Raw genomic sequence first — 16,047 nt, 5'->3', positions numbered from 1 at the left:
CCGACCACCTCACTGTACCAACCGACCACCTCACTGTACCACCCGACCACCTCACTGTACCACCCTACCATTTATTAGATTACACAACATAAATAGAAGAACGTTATAAATATAATAGGGGTCTAATGCTCAACCTCATTTATAAAGTCTATTGATAATGAACGTGAATGTCCAAATGAGCATAGCAACCTCTAAATATTCAACCACTTCTAGAGCACATTTACATTAAACAAAACGAGCTCAAAATTCAACACAAAATAAACAAGATACACATCAGAAAATGATAACAACTACATAATTATACACCAAATTAAGTTCCAAGACAGAAATACGAGCAGTAAGCTTTCCAAGACAGGCCCTATACTTATACCAGGGAGGAAGGGAAAAGACTTTACAGGTGAGAATTTTTTTCTGAATGTCTAAAAAGCACTCACTCGACCTAGTCTGAGGCAAATTTTCGAGGAAGGCACTGATTGAATCATGGAAGTGAACATCAGTTCACTGAAGCCAGACCACTGGACAGGCTACGATATATCACCCCTTTGGACCCCAAGGCTTATTGGCATACAGTTAGACGTTTTTTTTTATTAAAACAAGTTACCACGGCCTAGATTTGCATGGGGTGGCGTTGATTAAACAGAAGCGCCCACGCTTCCGGAACTCCTGGCCGCATTCCGTGTGCTTGAGGAATTTTGAAATGTGCCGGTCAGAGGAGTCTGTGGGTAAAGTTTGCTTGTTTTGTTATCTTTTGTTATTTATTAGATTTACAAACATAGGTCTTATCATCTACAGAAATTTGAATTTTAAACAAGCCTACTTAGGTCGTTAAGTCACACAAGATGGTTGGTTAGTTAAAACCCTATTAAATTATACCACGGAATTGTTTACAACGTGTAAAAAAACAACTCAAACTTTTGTCCAGAGAACTTTATTTTTATTAAATATTAGTAAATCATGTTGACAAACTTTGTAGAAAAAATATTTATAAATCAAAAAATATGTTAATATGTATGTACATATTGTATAGACTATAACTTCATTAAGTTGTGATTCAGAGACCACCATTTGCTTTCAGATAAACAAACCAGGGCTTTGTGCATCTTGACTAAAACCATATATGTAGCGAATAAAATAACAAGAAATTATGTAATTATACATCAGTCGGTATTAAGTTTGGCTACATTATACTCAAATTGTTAAAAAAATTGATAATAAAATTTTAAAAATCTCCTAGTATGCGATAGAAGGGAAGTAACTCGCGAATGAAGGAAATACAATTTATGTCCATATAGAATTAGTAACGTGCATATACGGTAGAATTTGAATAAATAAGTCATTGGTACATGTAGGAATTGAACAAAGCGCGTTATAAATTCTTGATTTTCTTGCAAAAAAAACAAAACATTTTTAATCACACTATCGACAAAAAAAGCAAAACAAAAAACAAAACAAAAGGGAGAAAATTATTATCGAAAATGATTCCTCTACTCGAGTTGGAACATTGTTATTTAAAATTGATGATACATTGATACCAAACATCACGATTTGTAGTATATCACAGGCGGAAATACTGAGGTTTTATATCCCTACAAAAAAAAAAAAAACATTTCGACTTTTTTCATTTAAAAAGAATCTTGTTTTCACACACTTCAAGAGATCGAACACACCTTTAGATGTAAATCAATTATGTTATTTCAAGTGTTGGTTAATTAGTATTAATGTCATCAATTACAGAAATAAACATCTGCTTTTTAACCAATCACAGTCATCCATATTCTATCGTATCTATATATTATGACAACTGAACAACCTTGACCCAGAAATATATTTTGATAATTTCAATTTGAACGATGGTGTTATCATTATGAATATTGAGAATAAACGACATTTTAAAGTCTTAAATGGAAGTAAGAAATTTGTCTGAAAATTGAAAGAAATTATCATTTTCTAACTTCATTATTACGCAATTTTGATTGTTCAAAATCGTAATAAGTTTTTTGAGTAATAAGAGTTATCGTTCTTTAATCCTATAGAGTAACTTGGAACTAGGCTTGGCTTATCCTTTAAAACTTTAATCTGACACAAAGAACTATCTTTTTTGATTTTCATCTGCTTCAGAAATAACTTCTTCGTTGAAAATAAATAGAACGTTAAACATTTAAAAAGTGACATTTATAAGATATATAATATTGATGAACCAATGCATATCCATACGTATTTAACTGTTGGTATTAGATATGTTATAACCCAAATGGTGACGTCATTGGTACACGTGACGTTTAGTAGAATGTGACGCCGCGGTCTTGTGCTATAGTTGCAGTCTCGCCTGTTATGCGAGATTTCACCGTCACCACGAAGCCGTTGCTGAGAATCTCTATGATCGGGAGTGAAATGCAGCGCCTCTTGTACACGTGACGAGGTACCGGAATTTCATTTAATTGTGAGCTGTAAACACCGTTCATGGCTTTATATTGCTGAAAAGATGAAAAGGATACATTTGTTATTAAAGAAATAATTATAATTTAGTGAATTAATTAAGACAATGACGAGGGTAAATCTTCACATTTTTGTCATTTAAAAAAAAATATTTTAAAGAATATCAGTTACATCAAGGATTAATATACTTCCTGATTTTCACGCAAATTATAGACTGAATATATAGATTATATTTACCGAGTAATAAAACAAGAGGCCGATGGAGCCTACATCGCTCACCTTGATATTCACGTGATCATGTCAAAACAGTTTCATTTCAGTTATAGTAAAACAAAATATGTTCCTATTTTTATTCATTGTGTAGCTCAGTTCCATGCAAAGTTAAAACTTTCCTTCAACATATTTGGTTTTCTCTAATGATATTAATAGAACTAAAATAACCAATTTTTAATTCAAAATTCATCTAATGGATCTTGCCCCTCTCCATCCATGGGGATAAAGGATATACAATATTCTGTCACTTTTGCCAAAAAAGCTAGAGACACAATTTGGTCGAAATTTAAACATGAAGAAGAAAACTTTAAAAATGAATGCTTAGTTTCTCTTATTTGGCCCCGCCCCTAACTCCCTCGGGGTCAGACACACCATCACAAAAAAAAAAATCAGGTGCCGTCACACAATGGTGCTCTAGACAGGCAAAAATACATAATTAACCCAACAGAAGTCGTCATTACTCTGTCCCTCCGGGGAGACCCACATCCTTCCCTAAGAGGGCTTCAGAAGACCAACTATCTATACAAAAGTATATCCAAAGATGATTCAGACCAAATTTTGCCAAAATCCTACCATCCCACAGAAAAGTTGTTTTTGTTCTTCTTCTTTTTTGTCACACACTCCATCCATACAGCACTGGATATCATTTACCCAAAACTTGTTCAGTTTTTCAGGACTAGTAGCTAGACATTAAAAGAATTTTCCTCTTTTTTCCCTATTGGGCCCTTCCTTTCTTGCACTACGGGAGTCACACTCTCCATTTTATACAACATTGTATCTCCTTCATTCAATAATTCTCTATACAAAATTTGATCAAGATTTATTTGGTCGTTCAGGATAAGTAGCGATTTCAAGAAAATGTTGTCGGACGATGGACAGACGCGGTACTAGGTTCCTAGCTTGGACCAGGTGAGCTAAAACCGATCATTCTCTATTAATTACTTCATGTACTTGCCAAGTCATATAACTACCTTATGTAATAAATACTTAACATAGCTAAGAATTTATTGGACGGGTATAAACATTAAGTAAAAGACTTATACAAAAAGATTAAATAAACACATTATGTTTACCTGTAATGCATCAAAAATGGCGAACAGCGTTTTATAGATGTGCCATCTTGGAAAAGAAAACACTTTGTTTTTCATGTCTCTTGAAAACATCACAAGGCCCCATCTGAAACCGGAATAAAAATCAGAACTTTGGCATAGAAAAAAATAGAAAAGAATATTCAAACTGAATCATCAAATGCGCAAACAGTCATTTGAGGTGAACATTACCACATATAGTTAGTTAATTAATTGAATTCGTTTTGACAGATTGTTAATCGACTTGGTTAATGGTTGACAGGGTATTTTGCGACTTGTTAGATGAAGGTTGAGGGTATTGTTATCGACTTGATTCATGGTTGACGGGATATTTTCCGACTTGTTAAATGGAGGTTGGGGTTATTGCCATCCTCTTGGTTCATGAAGGTTGACGGTGTGCTTACCGACTTGGCACATGGAGGTTGATGGCCCCCATAGGTTCCCATGTCCACCAATCTGTTTCAGCAGGATTCTCCTGTAGATTATTTAAAATACAATAAATACGAAGTGAAATGCTACGATCATCACATCTCTTAAAACACAAAACACCACTGGCCTTTAGAAGGATCAGAGATGGCACGATTGAGGTCTTCTAACTTTCGTACAATTTATAATGTTTGTGATGGTAAGGCAGCGTATTTTGAAACTGTGGAGCAATGTTCAACGTCCAAAATCAAGGGACAAGGGGCCACTCAAAAACAAACAAACAAACAAAAAACTAGTTACAGTGAACATCCGGAAAATAACTTCTTTTGTTTGCCCTGCGGGTAGTCAAAATATGGAGCAATTCTGCTAGGGGAAGTAATATCGGAACCAACAGCTATTTCGTTCAAAAATAGATTAGACAGACATAAGGGGGATCAAGAGCGTTTTTATAATTATAAAAAAGAAGAAAAAAAAAGAATATATGTAGAAATGAAACTGTTGCCGCAATTAATTTATTCAATTATCTACATGTATGTTGTATATATGATTTCGATGTAGAGTATCTCAATTGATCCCGACGGTAATAAACTCAAACGTCAATATAAAAGCAAATCACCTTACCAGTTCGTAAGTTCGGCGTATGACTTTCAAATGCTGATTCATCCTGAAAGAAGACAGGGAGGTTTTTTTTGTATTAGGCAGGCAAGAAATTGATATTGATTAAATAATACCTGGTTTATACTTAAACTAAGCAGTCCTATTGGAATTTCTTCAGTCACATCAGAGACTGAGAGTAACACATCCCATTCATTAGTGCTACTGACAACAGGATACGTTTGTGGGGTTCTCTACACAATGTTATAAAAAATATATTAATATTGATTCTTGATTCAGTAATTTTTTTCCATTCGTCATTTCAGGAAAAACGCAAATAAACACAATCAGCTCGAACGATATTTCATTTTGGAATGGTTGTCCAATACTATGTCTATCTGTTAAAAAATAAGATACATTTTTTTCTTTTGCTTGTTTAACAAGACATTTGAAAGAGTAAAGCTTATTAAAATCTTTTGAAATATTTATTATTCCGAAATGTATTTTAGACTGAACTATTTTGTAAAACTTCCCCCATGCACGGCTGTTACCTGTTGTCAGTGTAAGAGTTATTCCCCTTACCCAACAAAGACAGACCAAATTTGTCATCAATACTCTGCAACAAGATGCGTTCCTAAAATATATCTATTGTTTGAAAAATAAGTCACGTGTCAGTGTAATGTGACCTAAATAGCGTAGGTATATATCGCCTTACCTGGCAAACTGCAGGAATAATACTTCATTATCGAATGGCATAGACTGGTTTCTTGTAGACCGTTCTGCAAGGGATCTGAACGGTAACGCCCATTCTGTTGTCCAGAAACTACCTACAATTAATACAACGAGAATTTTAGAATTATTATACGTAATGTTTCACAAACGAAAGTCAAATTATATAGGTCATCAGCATAATGGTAGATTATGGTAGTTAACGCATAACGAGAAAAAAAACCTTTAAACAGGACCTTAACTACTGGTTCATTATAACCAGTGAAAATTAAATAAATAAATAAATAAATAAAAAAAAAAAAAAAAAAAAACAAGGATGAGCTTTATTTTTCAATAGCATATTCTAACCAAATGATCAACATAGCGAACTTTAATTTTCAAATTACAACTTTGTATTAAAGTAATTATTGTTATTGCGGCCGCATACTTTTGTAGTAGAGATGATGGTGTATTGTGGCTCCATACTTTTGTAGTAGAAGTAATGGTGTATTGTGGCTCCATACTTTTGTAGTAGAAGTAATGGTGTATTGTGGCCCCATACTTTTGTAGTAGAAGTAATGGTGTATTGCGGCCCCATACTTTTGTAGTAGTAGTGATGGTGTATTGCGGCCCCATACTTTTGTAGTATAGTAATGGTGTATTGTGGCCCCATACTTTTGTAGTAGAAGTAATGGTGTATTGCGGCCCCATACTTTTGTAGTAGAAGTGATGGTGTATTGCGGCCCCATACTTTTGTAGTAGAAGTAATGGTGTATTGTGGCTCCATACTTTTGTAGTAGAAGTAATGGTGTATTGTGGCTCCATACTTTTGTAGTAGAAGTGGTGGTGTATTGCGGCCCCATACTTTTGTAGTAGAGGTGGTGGTGTATTGCGGCCCCATGCTTTTGTAGTAAAGTAATTGTGTTTTGCGATCGTTTACCATTGTTTTTAACTGATCATTGTTCTATTGTGTCGTGCAGCCCTTTATTTACAACCTACCCGGATCTTCGGGGTCGTTGATCGTCCCATCATGCGTGACCCCTTTTTCCTCGTTACTATCCCACGCTTCATTAGCTATGCCCCCATCCATGTACGCCTGGTAGAGTCACAACGAGAAATAATTAATAATCATACTCATTTAAAATTCTTATATACCGACATGTCACAGCAATATGGCAGCCTTAGAGTGTTTCATAATTTATTATCCGTAGTTATTGGTCCTTTTGTAACTTGTCAATGTCTTCATTAACTCCCTGGGGAGCATGCAGCCGGAACTGCCATATTCGGCGATGACAGCTCACACACGACATTTCTTGCACTGCCCTATCACGTACTTATTTTCAGTGGAGTCGCCAGTAATCTTGTTGTGTAATCTTGGGAAATATCTGTTAGCGGCAAATAAGTGCCGATCACAAGCATGAGACATATATATATATATTGCAATAATAATATTGATTGATGTTACTATTATATTATATTATTGCTTTGTTCATTCTCCTGTGGCCAATTTAACATTTTGTATATATGTAAATATCCTGTATATCATATGTTTACACTGATGAGTCGTAAGACTCAAAGTAATAAATGAACTTGAACTTGAACTTGTTCAAGGATACATCGCAGAAGTAGCAACCCTTCAGTCACGTTAACATGCGTCCTACAACTAGACTGCCGAAATTCCCAAACAATAAGAAATGAAATGAAATATAACTTATTTAACTATCTCAAGCTGAACGGCAAGCAAATGGTGGCAATTTAAATCTTCAAAATCGCATCCCTTGCTTGGGGAGATGTTTAACATAAAAGCTATATATTAAGAAGCATTTGACGAGAAGTGCTTTTGGGCACGTGAAAGAGTGAGAGAAAAATATCATTACCTTTGAGAGGCTGATATCGAAGGTGGCATTTCGTACGTTTCCTTCAATTTGTTTATAACTGAAAAAAAAACAGTGTTGGAATCGATCATTGTACAGAGATACATATTCTCTGATTGGAATTTTATCTTGAAAGGTGATACATTTTAACATCTCGAATAGAGAAATTATGACGAAAAGATTTAGACTTTTGGTGATTGTGTACAATATTAAACACAATATCACAATACGCAAGCAGAAACAGCATATATGGTCAGAGTGAATTCCTGGCCAGATTTGAGTGTGTAAGCTATCAGAAAATGATAGATTCAAGTTATGTACAGATGAAAATATACGTAAATGCAAATACTTACTTGTGTAATGTTTCGTCAGGAGCGAAGAATAACTGCAACATAAATATTGTCAATATTTTATTACATGGTGAAATATCGAAAATTATTCATATTATAAAAATGATATTTTTCAATAGTGAAAATATATATTTTTCTAAATATCACCTTTTTTTAGTTGACCAATCAAAACACTGCTTACTAAAGACAATTGCTCAAATTAAAAGCTAACCCGATATATTTTGCAATAAAAATGTAATCAACGGCATATCTCAGTCTCTTCAGTAATACTAAATGTATTTCACTCGTATTTTCGTATATTTGGTAATACTAAATGTATTTCACTCGTATTTTCGTATATTTGGTATTACTAAATGTATTTCACTCGTATTTTCGTATATTTGGTAATATTAAATGTATTTCACTCGTATTTTCGTATATTTGGTAATACTAAATGTATTTCACTCGTATTTTCGTATATTTGGTAATACTAAATGTATTTCACTCGTATTTTCGTATATTTGGTAATACTAAATTTATTTCACTCGTATTTTCGTATATTTGGTAATACTAAATTTATTTCACTCGTATTTTCGTATATTTGGTAATATTAAATGTATTTCACTCGTATTTTCGTATATTTGGTAATACTAAATTTATTTCACTCGTATTTTCGTATATTTGGTAATACTAAATTTATTTCACTCGTATTTTCGTATATTTGGTAATATTAAATGTATTTCACTCGTATTTTCGTATATTTGGTAATACTAAATTTATTTCACTCGTATTTTCGTATATCTGGTAATACTTAATGAAGACGGAGGAGTAATCTGAGAACACACTGCCCTTCACTGAATGTGACTTTAGATATCATACTTACATCTATTGCATTTTCTCTGAATACTGAAAACAGAACCATGGAACATTGTTTATGTGATATATGTTATTATGGTAGATAGAACTGGCTATGTATCAATAAACCGAGTTGTGGTATTGAAAATTACTTACAAGAGGTCCAAAGGGCCTGTATCGCTCACCTTGATATGTCAATATCCTTTGATCTCCCAAAAATGCCTTAGAACAATTTTTATCAAAATCCATTCAATCGTTGAGGACTAGTATGGATTTTAAGGATTTACCCCCAATGTCTCCCACTTGGGCTTCACCACTCCAGCCCCCCAGATGACCCACATCCTTCTTTTATACGATTGAACCCCCTTTGGCCAATAATGCTCCAGACCAAATTTCATCAAAATCCATTCTATCGTCCAGGACAAGTAGCATTTTTAAGGACTTGCATAAATTTCCCATATTTGACCCCTTCCCTCATTTCATCGAGTCGTTTATTGAAAACTGGTCCCCCTTCCCCTATATATATTACAGACCATATTTGGTCAAGATCAATTAATTCATAACTCGTAGCGATTTTTAGGAAAAGTTGACAAACGAGACGGACGGACGAACGGACGCCGGGCCATGTCCGCTAACAGCAAGAATGATAAGTTATTAAGTTCTGAAAATATCGTACTTTATTATGTTTATTTATGATAAATCATACATTTAAAAGGATGGCTTCATTTAAAAAATTGAAAAGTAAAAGAATGTGTTTGAATATCATCACATCATCAAATGAACTTTAATCCATGTACATCCTTTCATCTAATTATGAGTACGTACGATGGGATTCGTCGTCTGTCATCGTTGCCCACATGTTATTTGCCTTCATGTGAAGAGCAACATACAGGTTGTTGTCATCCCATCTCAGCTTGAACCTTGTGTTGAGTCTGGGCTTTGGAAAGCTAGTACCACGGATATCTGAGATACAACAGAATAAAAAAAAACTGAGAAAGGGTTGAGTATTAAAAGGTTAATAACAGGGTTCCTCCAATATGGTTAGTTAAACCACACACAATCGGTATTCATCAAAAACGCATCAACATTTACCAAAAATATTTCTCACAAATTATATAAGGAACTTTTGCGGACTTCGTGTGTTTTGTTACATTACATTTAATACGACCTAGGACGAAATTAGGGTTCAGTGAGGTGTCTATAGATATAAATCACATTTTCTATACACTGAAACTGGTCGATATCAAAATACTGCCAGAAATGAGCGTTTGTATAAAGTTTGCCACTCTGGTGACATAGAAGATGAATATCACTTCCTCTTAACTTGTGCAAACTTTCAAGCCTTAAGATCAAGATGCATTAAGACATTACTGAAAAAAAATAAGTATTTAAGATGATCCAATTAATTAGTACAACAAACTTTAAAGATTTAACAATGTTCTGTAAATAAGTATATGATACCACACTATTAAGGAAAAAACTTGATATAAGGTTTAATTTTTCACAGATTTGTCCATTCTCTATAGATATTGTTACGTCGCTGCAATATTGCTGTAACGGCCAATTTATTGTATTGTATATATGTTATATGTACTGATGAGCTGTAAAGCTTAAAGTCAATAAAATGAATTGAATTTTCTGTGCCTGTACGAACATGTCTCATTCTGACACATATTCATGATATCCCTGTTAATTGTCATCATTAATTAATACGGAATCGTAAATCACAAAACCAGACTATATTTGCCACGTGTCCTAACATAAGCGGGCCTCCCAAACACGATCTCTGGCATCGCGAATCGCTTAACCATCATTGCTATTTCATCACAATACTTCAACAAATGGTTGAAATGATATCCTTTTAGATATTTCACAAATCGAATTAGGTCACGAGATTTTACATCTATTTGCATATTAACACATTTAAGGTATTCTTTGTTTTTTGTTTTTGTTTTTTTTTTCGGGATCGCCTCATCTGCAATGTTACGGAAACTACAGTTTGTTTACATAAAGTTTCATACGATGTATGTGTCAGGCGTGGAAAGTTGCAGATGAATTTATTTTCAGGAAAACTGAAATTATACTTCTATAGTAACATTCTTTTTGGTTTTAAAAATATGTGCATAAAATATTATTATTAAGGATTATTGATATTTTGACATAAAATGTGCCTTTTTTGTGTTTTGATGGTTGTTCATCTTTAAGGTCAAAAACACTTCTGGACAGTGTCGATCCAGAATTTTATTGATATTATAAATATTTCTTTTTTTCCCTTACTCAATTTTCTCAGTGTCTGTTTACATTGTAGTATTTAAGGAAGGTGTATGCTACCCACTGCTTGAAGTAACTATAATATCAAAATTACCTGTAATATTTTGATATTGCACAAATGAAATTAACTTCATCGGATTACAATAATACTGTTTTATAAAAAAAAGTTTATGGCAGATTTTAATAACTGGGATTCACATCAAGCAAAACCGTAAGATTTGTCAACCGAGATAAGTTCATTATGAATGCATGTATATATTTAATATTATGCCCTCAAGCGAGCATCATTTACACGCTTGAGAAAGTTTTGAAGTATTTAACATTTATAATCAATTAGTGTCCTGTGTCAGATTCAAGTATAAAAACACTAAACCATCATGTTTAGGGTTTGGCGTATCTCATAAATAACCAACACACACAAATGACAAAGAAAGACAATTTTGACTTGAGTCTTTTACGGGCCTCCAGCATTCGATCTGCTGTATCAGACAGTCAAGCCGAGAACTATGTAAAGTTATATCTACTTCAGATCAACCTCCTCCCCAAAATAATGGTTGGATGTCGTAAAACTTTATGATGACAGGATCATAGACACAAACTAAAATTAGTTCCAGTACGGACAACACACAAAATAAATTTGTTTTCCGTCTTCTGAGTTCCGGACTTCTTATCCAAATTATAAACATACACTTAAATGATTCTAAGATTCGAGATATAAACTACCCGTCATAAGTGTTATATATATACATATATGTATATGAATTATGTATTATATTTATAAACATATATAACCGGTAAGACATAATTTATATACATTTTATTCACGTATATTACATTTAATTACGATTAATTTGGTTTTAATTGCAATGTATATACATTCACAAAATCCTACCACCCACAATATTAAATAAAACCACTGTATTTATTGTGACATGTTTGTTTATCACAAAACAACTGGATTTGTTGTGGTATGTTTGTTTACTAAGTATTCCAAATAGCATTGTCGCTAAAAAAAATTGATTTATTGTGGCATTTTTTGTAGATCACTAACAACTGGATTAATATTATTTAAACATATGCTTATAAAATGTGGAGTTATTTTGAGTGTTAAAAAGGGTTGAGGGTTTTAACGAAAGTATAGGGCGGAAAAAATGAAAGAAAACAGTTTATGTTTCCTTTGCCACATCAATTTGGCATCTTAAATAGCGAAAAATAAAACCTGCTGAAAGTCTATTTCAGTATGATAAGACTCTATGTCATAACAACGTGGGAGTAGTCTGCTATATCTGTGGTAACTATGTGGGGTAGTCCCCTATATCTGTGGTAACTATGTGGGGTAGTCCCCTATATCTGTGGTAACTATGTTGGGTAGTCTCCTATATCTGTGATAACTATGTGGGATAGTCCCCTATATCTGTGGTAACTATAGTGGGTAGTTCCCTATATCTGTGGTAACTATGTGGGATAGTCCCCTATATCTGTGGTAACTATGTGGGATAGTCCCCTATATCTGTGATAACTATGTGGGATAGTCCCCTATATCTGTGGTAACTATGTGGGATAGTCCCCCATATCTGTGGTAACTATGTGGGATAGTCCCCTATATCTGTGGTAACTATGTGGGGTAGTCCCCTATATCTGTGGTAACTATGTGGGATAGTCCCCTATATCTGTGGTAACTATGTGGGGTAGTCTCCTATATCTGTGGTAACTATGTGGGGTAGTCTCCTGTATCTGTGGTAACTATGTGGGGGTAGTCTCCTATATCTGTGGTAACTATGTGGGGTAGTCCCCTATATCTGTGGTAACTATGTGGGGGTAGTCCCCTATATCTGTGGTAACTATGTGTGGTAGTCCCCTATATCTGTGGTAACTATGTGGGGGTAGTCCCCTATATCTGTGGTAACTATGTGGGGTAGTCCCCTATATCTGTGGTAACTATGTGGTGTAGTCCCCTATATCTGTGGTAACTGTGGGGCAGTCCCCTATATCTGTGGTAACTATGTGGGTTGGTCTCCTATATCTGTGGTAACTATGTGGGGTAGTCTCCTATATCTGTGGTAACTATGTGGGGGACTCCTATATCTGTGGTAACTATGTGTGGTAGTCCCCTATATATGTGGTAACTATGTGGGGTAGTTCCCTATATCTGTGGTAACTATGTGGGGTAGTTCCCTATATCTGTGGTAACTATGTGGGGTAGTCCCCTATATCTGTGGTAACTATGTGGGATAGTCTCCTATATCTGTGGTAACTATGTGGGGTAGTCCCCTATATCTGTGGTAACTATGTGGGGTAGTCCCCTATATCTGTGGTAACTATGTGGGGTAGTCTCCTATATCTGTGGTAACTATGTGGGGGTAGTCCCCTATATCTGTGGTAACTATGTGGGGTAGTCCCCTATATCTGTGGTAACTATGTGGGGTAGTCTCCTATATCTGTGGTAACTATGTGGGGTAGTCCCCTATATCTGTGGTAACTATGTGGGATAGTCTCCTATATCTGTGGTAACTATGTGGGATAGTCCCCTAATTGTGGTAACTATGTGGGGTAGTCCCCTATATCTGTGGTAACTATGTGGGGTAGTCCCCTATATCTGTGGTAACTATGTGTGGTAGTCCCCTTTATCTTTGGTAACTATGTGGAGTAGTCTTCGATATCTGTGGTAACTATGTGGGGTAGTCCCCTATATCTGTGGTAACTATGTGGGGTAGTCCCCTATATCTGTGGTAACTATGTGGGATAGTCCCCTATATATGTGGTAACTATGTGGGGTAGTCTCCTATATCTGTGGTAACTATGTGGGGTAGTCTCCTAGCTATATCTGTGGTAACTATGTGGGATAGTCCCCTATATCTGTGGTAACTATGTGGGGTAGTCTCCTATATATGTGATAACTATGTGTGGTAGTCCCTTATATCTGTGGTAACTATGTGTGGTAGTCTCCTATATCTGTGGTAACTATGTGGGGTAGTCTCCTATATCTGTGGTAACTATGTGGGGTAGTCCCCTTTATCTTTGGTAACTATGTGGGGTAGTCTTCGATATCTGTGGTAACTATATAGAAAATCTCCTTCAATTTGTCGCTTTGAATAACGTGTAATAGAATCCGCTTAATGATCCTACACCTTTTAGATGGTACTCTCCTATATGATGGAACTATAGGCGTGTATATCACAAAAACATTGTTACTTACTTACATTCATTAGATATAATCAAAATGATGTATTATCAAATCAAGGAGAACCTTCCTCAAATCATATTGTTTCAACAATAAATTGTTTTGTGTATTTGTCGTATTACTGACATTTCCGTACATTGATTAGCGATATTGATGTAGTTATTGTTGTTTAAAACTTACCATCAAATGTAGCAGACCAGGGCACTTCCTCCCAAGCAGGGTCATCAAGTTTCCCATCAATCGTGATGGTCTTCCCGTGTAGATACTGGGCTATATAGTTTTTAGGTAGAGGTATGCTACAGCCCCCGTCCGACACACACCCGTTAGGATAACATGAGTCGAGATAAATTGAACAATAACACAACCGACTGTACGATCTAGAATGATAGTACCAGCTAACCAAGTCATTTCCATAAACAGTCTGTAAAAATAATATGCTACCTAATGCAATAATGAAAATCCGGCTAAATTTCAAATCTTCCATTTTTTTTCTCTCGTTTTAACACAATGAATCCTCTTTCAAAGAAACAAAACAATCAGAATAATATCCCTCACTCAGTATAAGGAGCCACGCTTTGTTTGAATGCAAATTTTACCTGACAATGATATCCTCGGTTCAGTGAATACGAGCATATCATTAACGCAACTGACCGCTGTTGAGAATTTGTTAACAGGTCAAAGGTTAAGTATTACGTCACTGTGGTACGTGGTTAGATTTATGTTCACATTAGAGTTGATTTTTCATCAGAATCCTCTGAATACTCTAACACGACATTTACAGGTTTACAGTTCCAGTCCCATGAAGCCGACTACTGCTTAAAATCACGATCTGCTACAAGACAATTTGTCTTCTTTATTAGATTGTATAAAATTAAAGGAAAAAAACCGCTTCTCATAAAATTTGTACTTCTTTTGCAGGTGCCGTTTGGGAAATACATAATTAATCTATCTCGATGTGATTTTTTTTATAATTCTTAGGCAGCTGGTTCATGTGTTGTATTTGATCAGTGTGTCATTTGAGGTTGAATCATACGTTTTTTTTTTATCTAATTAAGGAAGTCTGACACCTCTACTTCAATTGATAATCATACTGAAAATTGACAGTGATCGTATTAATATGTTTATCATCGCATAAACTTCACAAGGTTGAATATTCCAAAGCAAATTTTAATATAGGCCAAGATGGTATCATAGGAATTGCGTCCTCTGTTTTATTTGATCAATACCAGCCCAACATATGTGGTCTATAGTATATTAATATGTATTATTTACTATTGAAAAAGCAGCATGGGAGATTAATTTTCTAAAACTAGGACTTTATTTTAATACAGAACGAAAGTGTTATCTAGATGGTCTAGTACTATTTATCCTAAATGGGCTAAACACATGAGTTTTATCGGTGATTTTTACGTAAAATGTATGCTTTAAGTCTTCTAAGGATGATTGAATACTTCCCGATTGCAGTTATTGTCAGGAAAATCGACAGTAGAGCCTCACAACTCGACAGTGTTAATAGTAGATGTCATATCAGATGTGAAAACCAACTATTTCCAAATAAGACAAAGACTATGATTTCCATAGAATCAAATACACAACATGCAATAAGCATAGAATGTTTTTTTCTGTCTACATTTTTGTTGATGACGTCATCAAAAGCGTCTTCCTAAACGCATCGTCATATGAATTTTGTAATAAACCTTCTAGTCAGCGTGATCTCAACGACCTCATGGACTATTTGCAAGTTCCAGAAGGACTAGAAAAAAAATATACACAATTCTATCTTTCTTGATATATGTTTATGTACATTTACAAATGAAAACAATATAAACAAATAAGAGACAAGATACAATATACATAAAAACATAAACAAAGAGTTTTGATGGCGAGGCTGAAACACCCAGAAAAGATGATAGGATTTAGAAGGGAAGTCGACACACCTAGACAATTTTGAATCATAGTAACCAAATTAAAATAAAGTGAGATCAAAGCTTTTTTCATAAAATATAATTTTT

At 34.6% G+C, this 16,047-nt stretch overlaps 1 protein-coding gene across 1 annotated transcript; it reads right to left on the bottom strand.

Moving 5' to 3' along the window:
• Positions 1-912: 912 nt before the first annotated feature.
• Positions 913-14,700, bottom strand: LOC117322945. The gene is made up of 11 exons (XM_033877912.1): positions 14,216-14,700; positions 9,409-9,546; positions 8,612-8,634; positions 7,753-7,784; positions 7,403-7,460; positions 6,525-6,621; positions 5,533-5,644; positions 4,845-4,887; positions 4,202-4,272; positions 3,783-3,885; positions 913-2,474 (listed from the first exon to the last, which is right to left on the bottom strand). Exons 1-11 carry the CDS (start codon positions 14,517-14,519, stop codon positions 2,280-2,282), a joined length of 1,176 nt encoding a protein of 391 aa, XP_033733803.1. The 5' UTR covers positions 14,520-14,700; the 3' UTR covers positions 913-2,279.
• Positions 14,701-16,047: the final 1,347 nt, after the last annotated feature.

This window comes from Pecten maximus, chromosome 3, assembly GCF_902652985.1.
Source record: "Pecten maximus chromosome 3, xPecMax1.1, whole genome shotgun sequence".
Taxonomy (NCBI): domain Eukaryota; kingdom Metazoa; phylum Mollusca; class Bivalvia; order Pectinida; family Pectinidae; genus Pecten; species Pecten maximus.
This window is presented reverse-complemented; position numbering and strand designations above follow the sequence as displayed.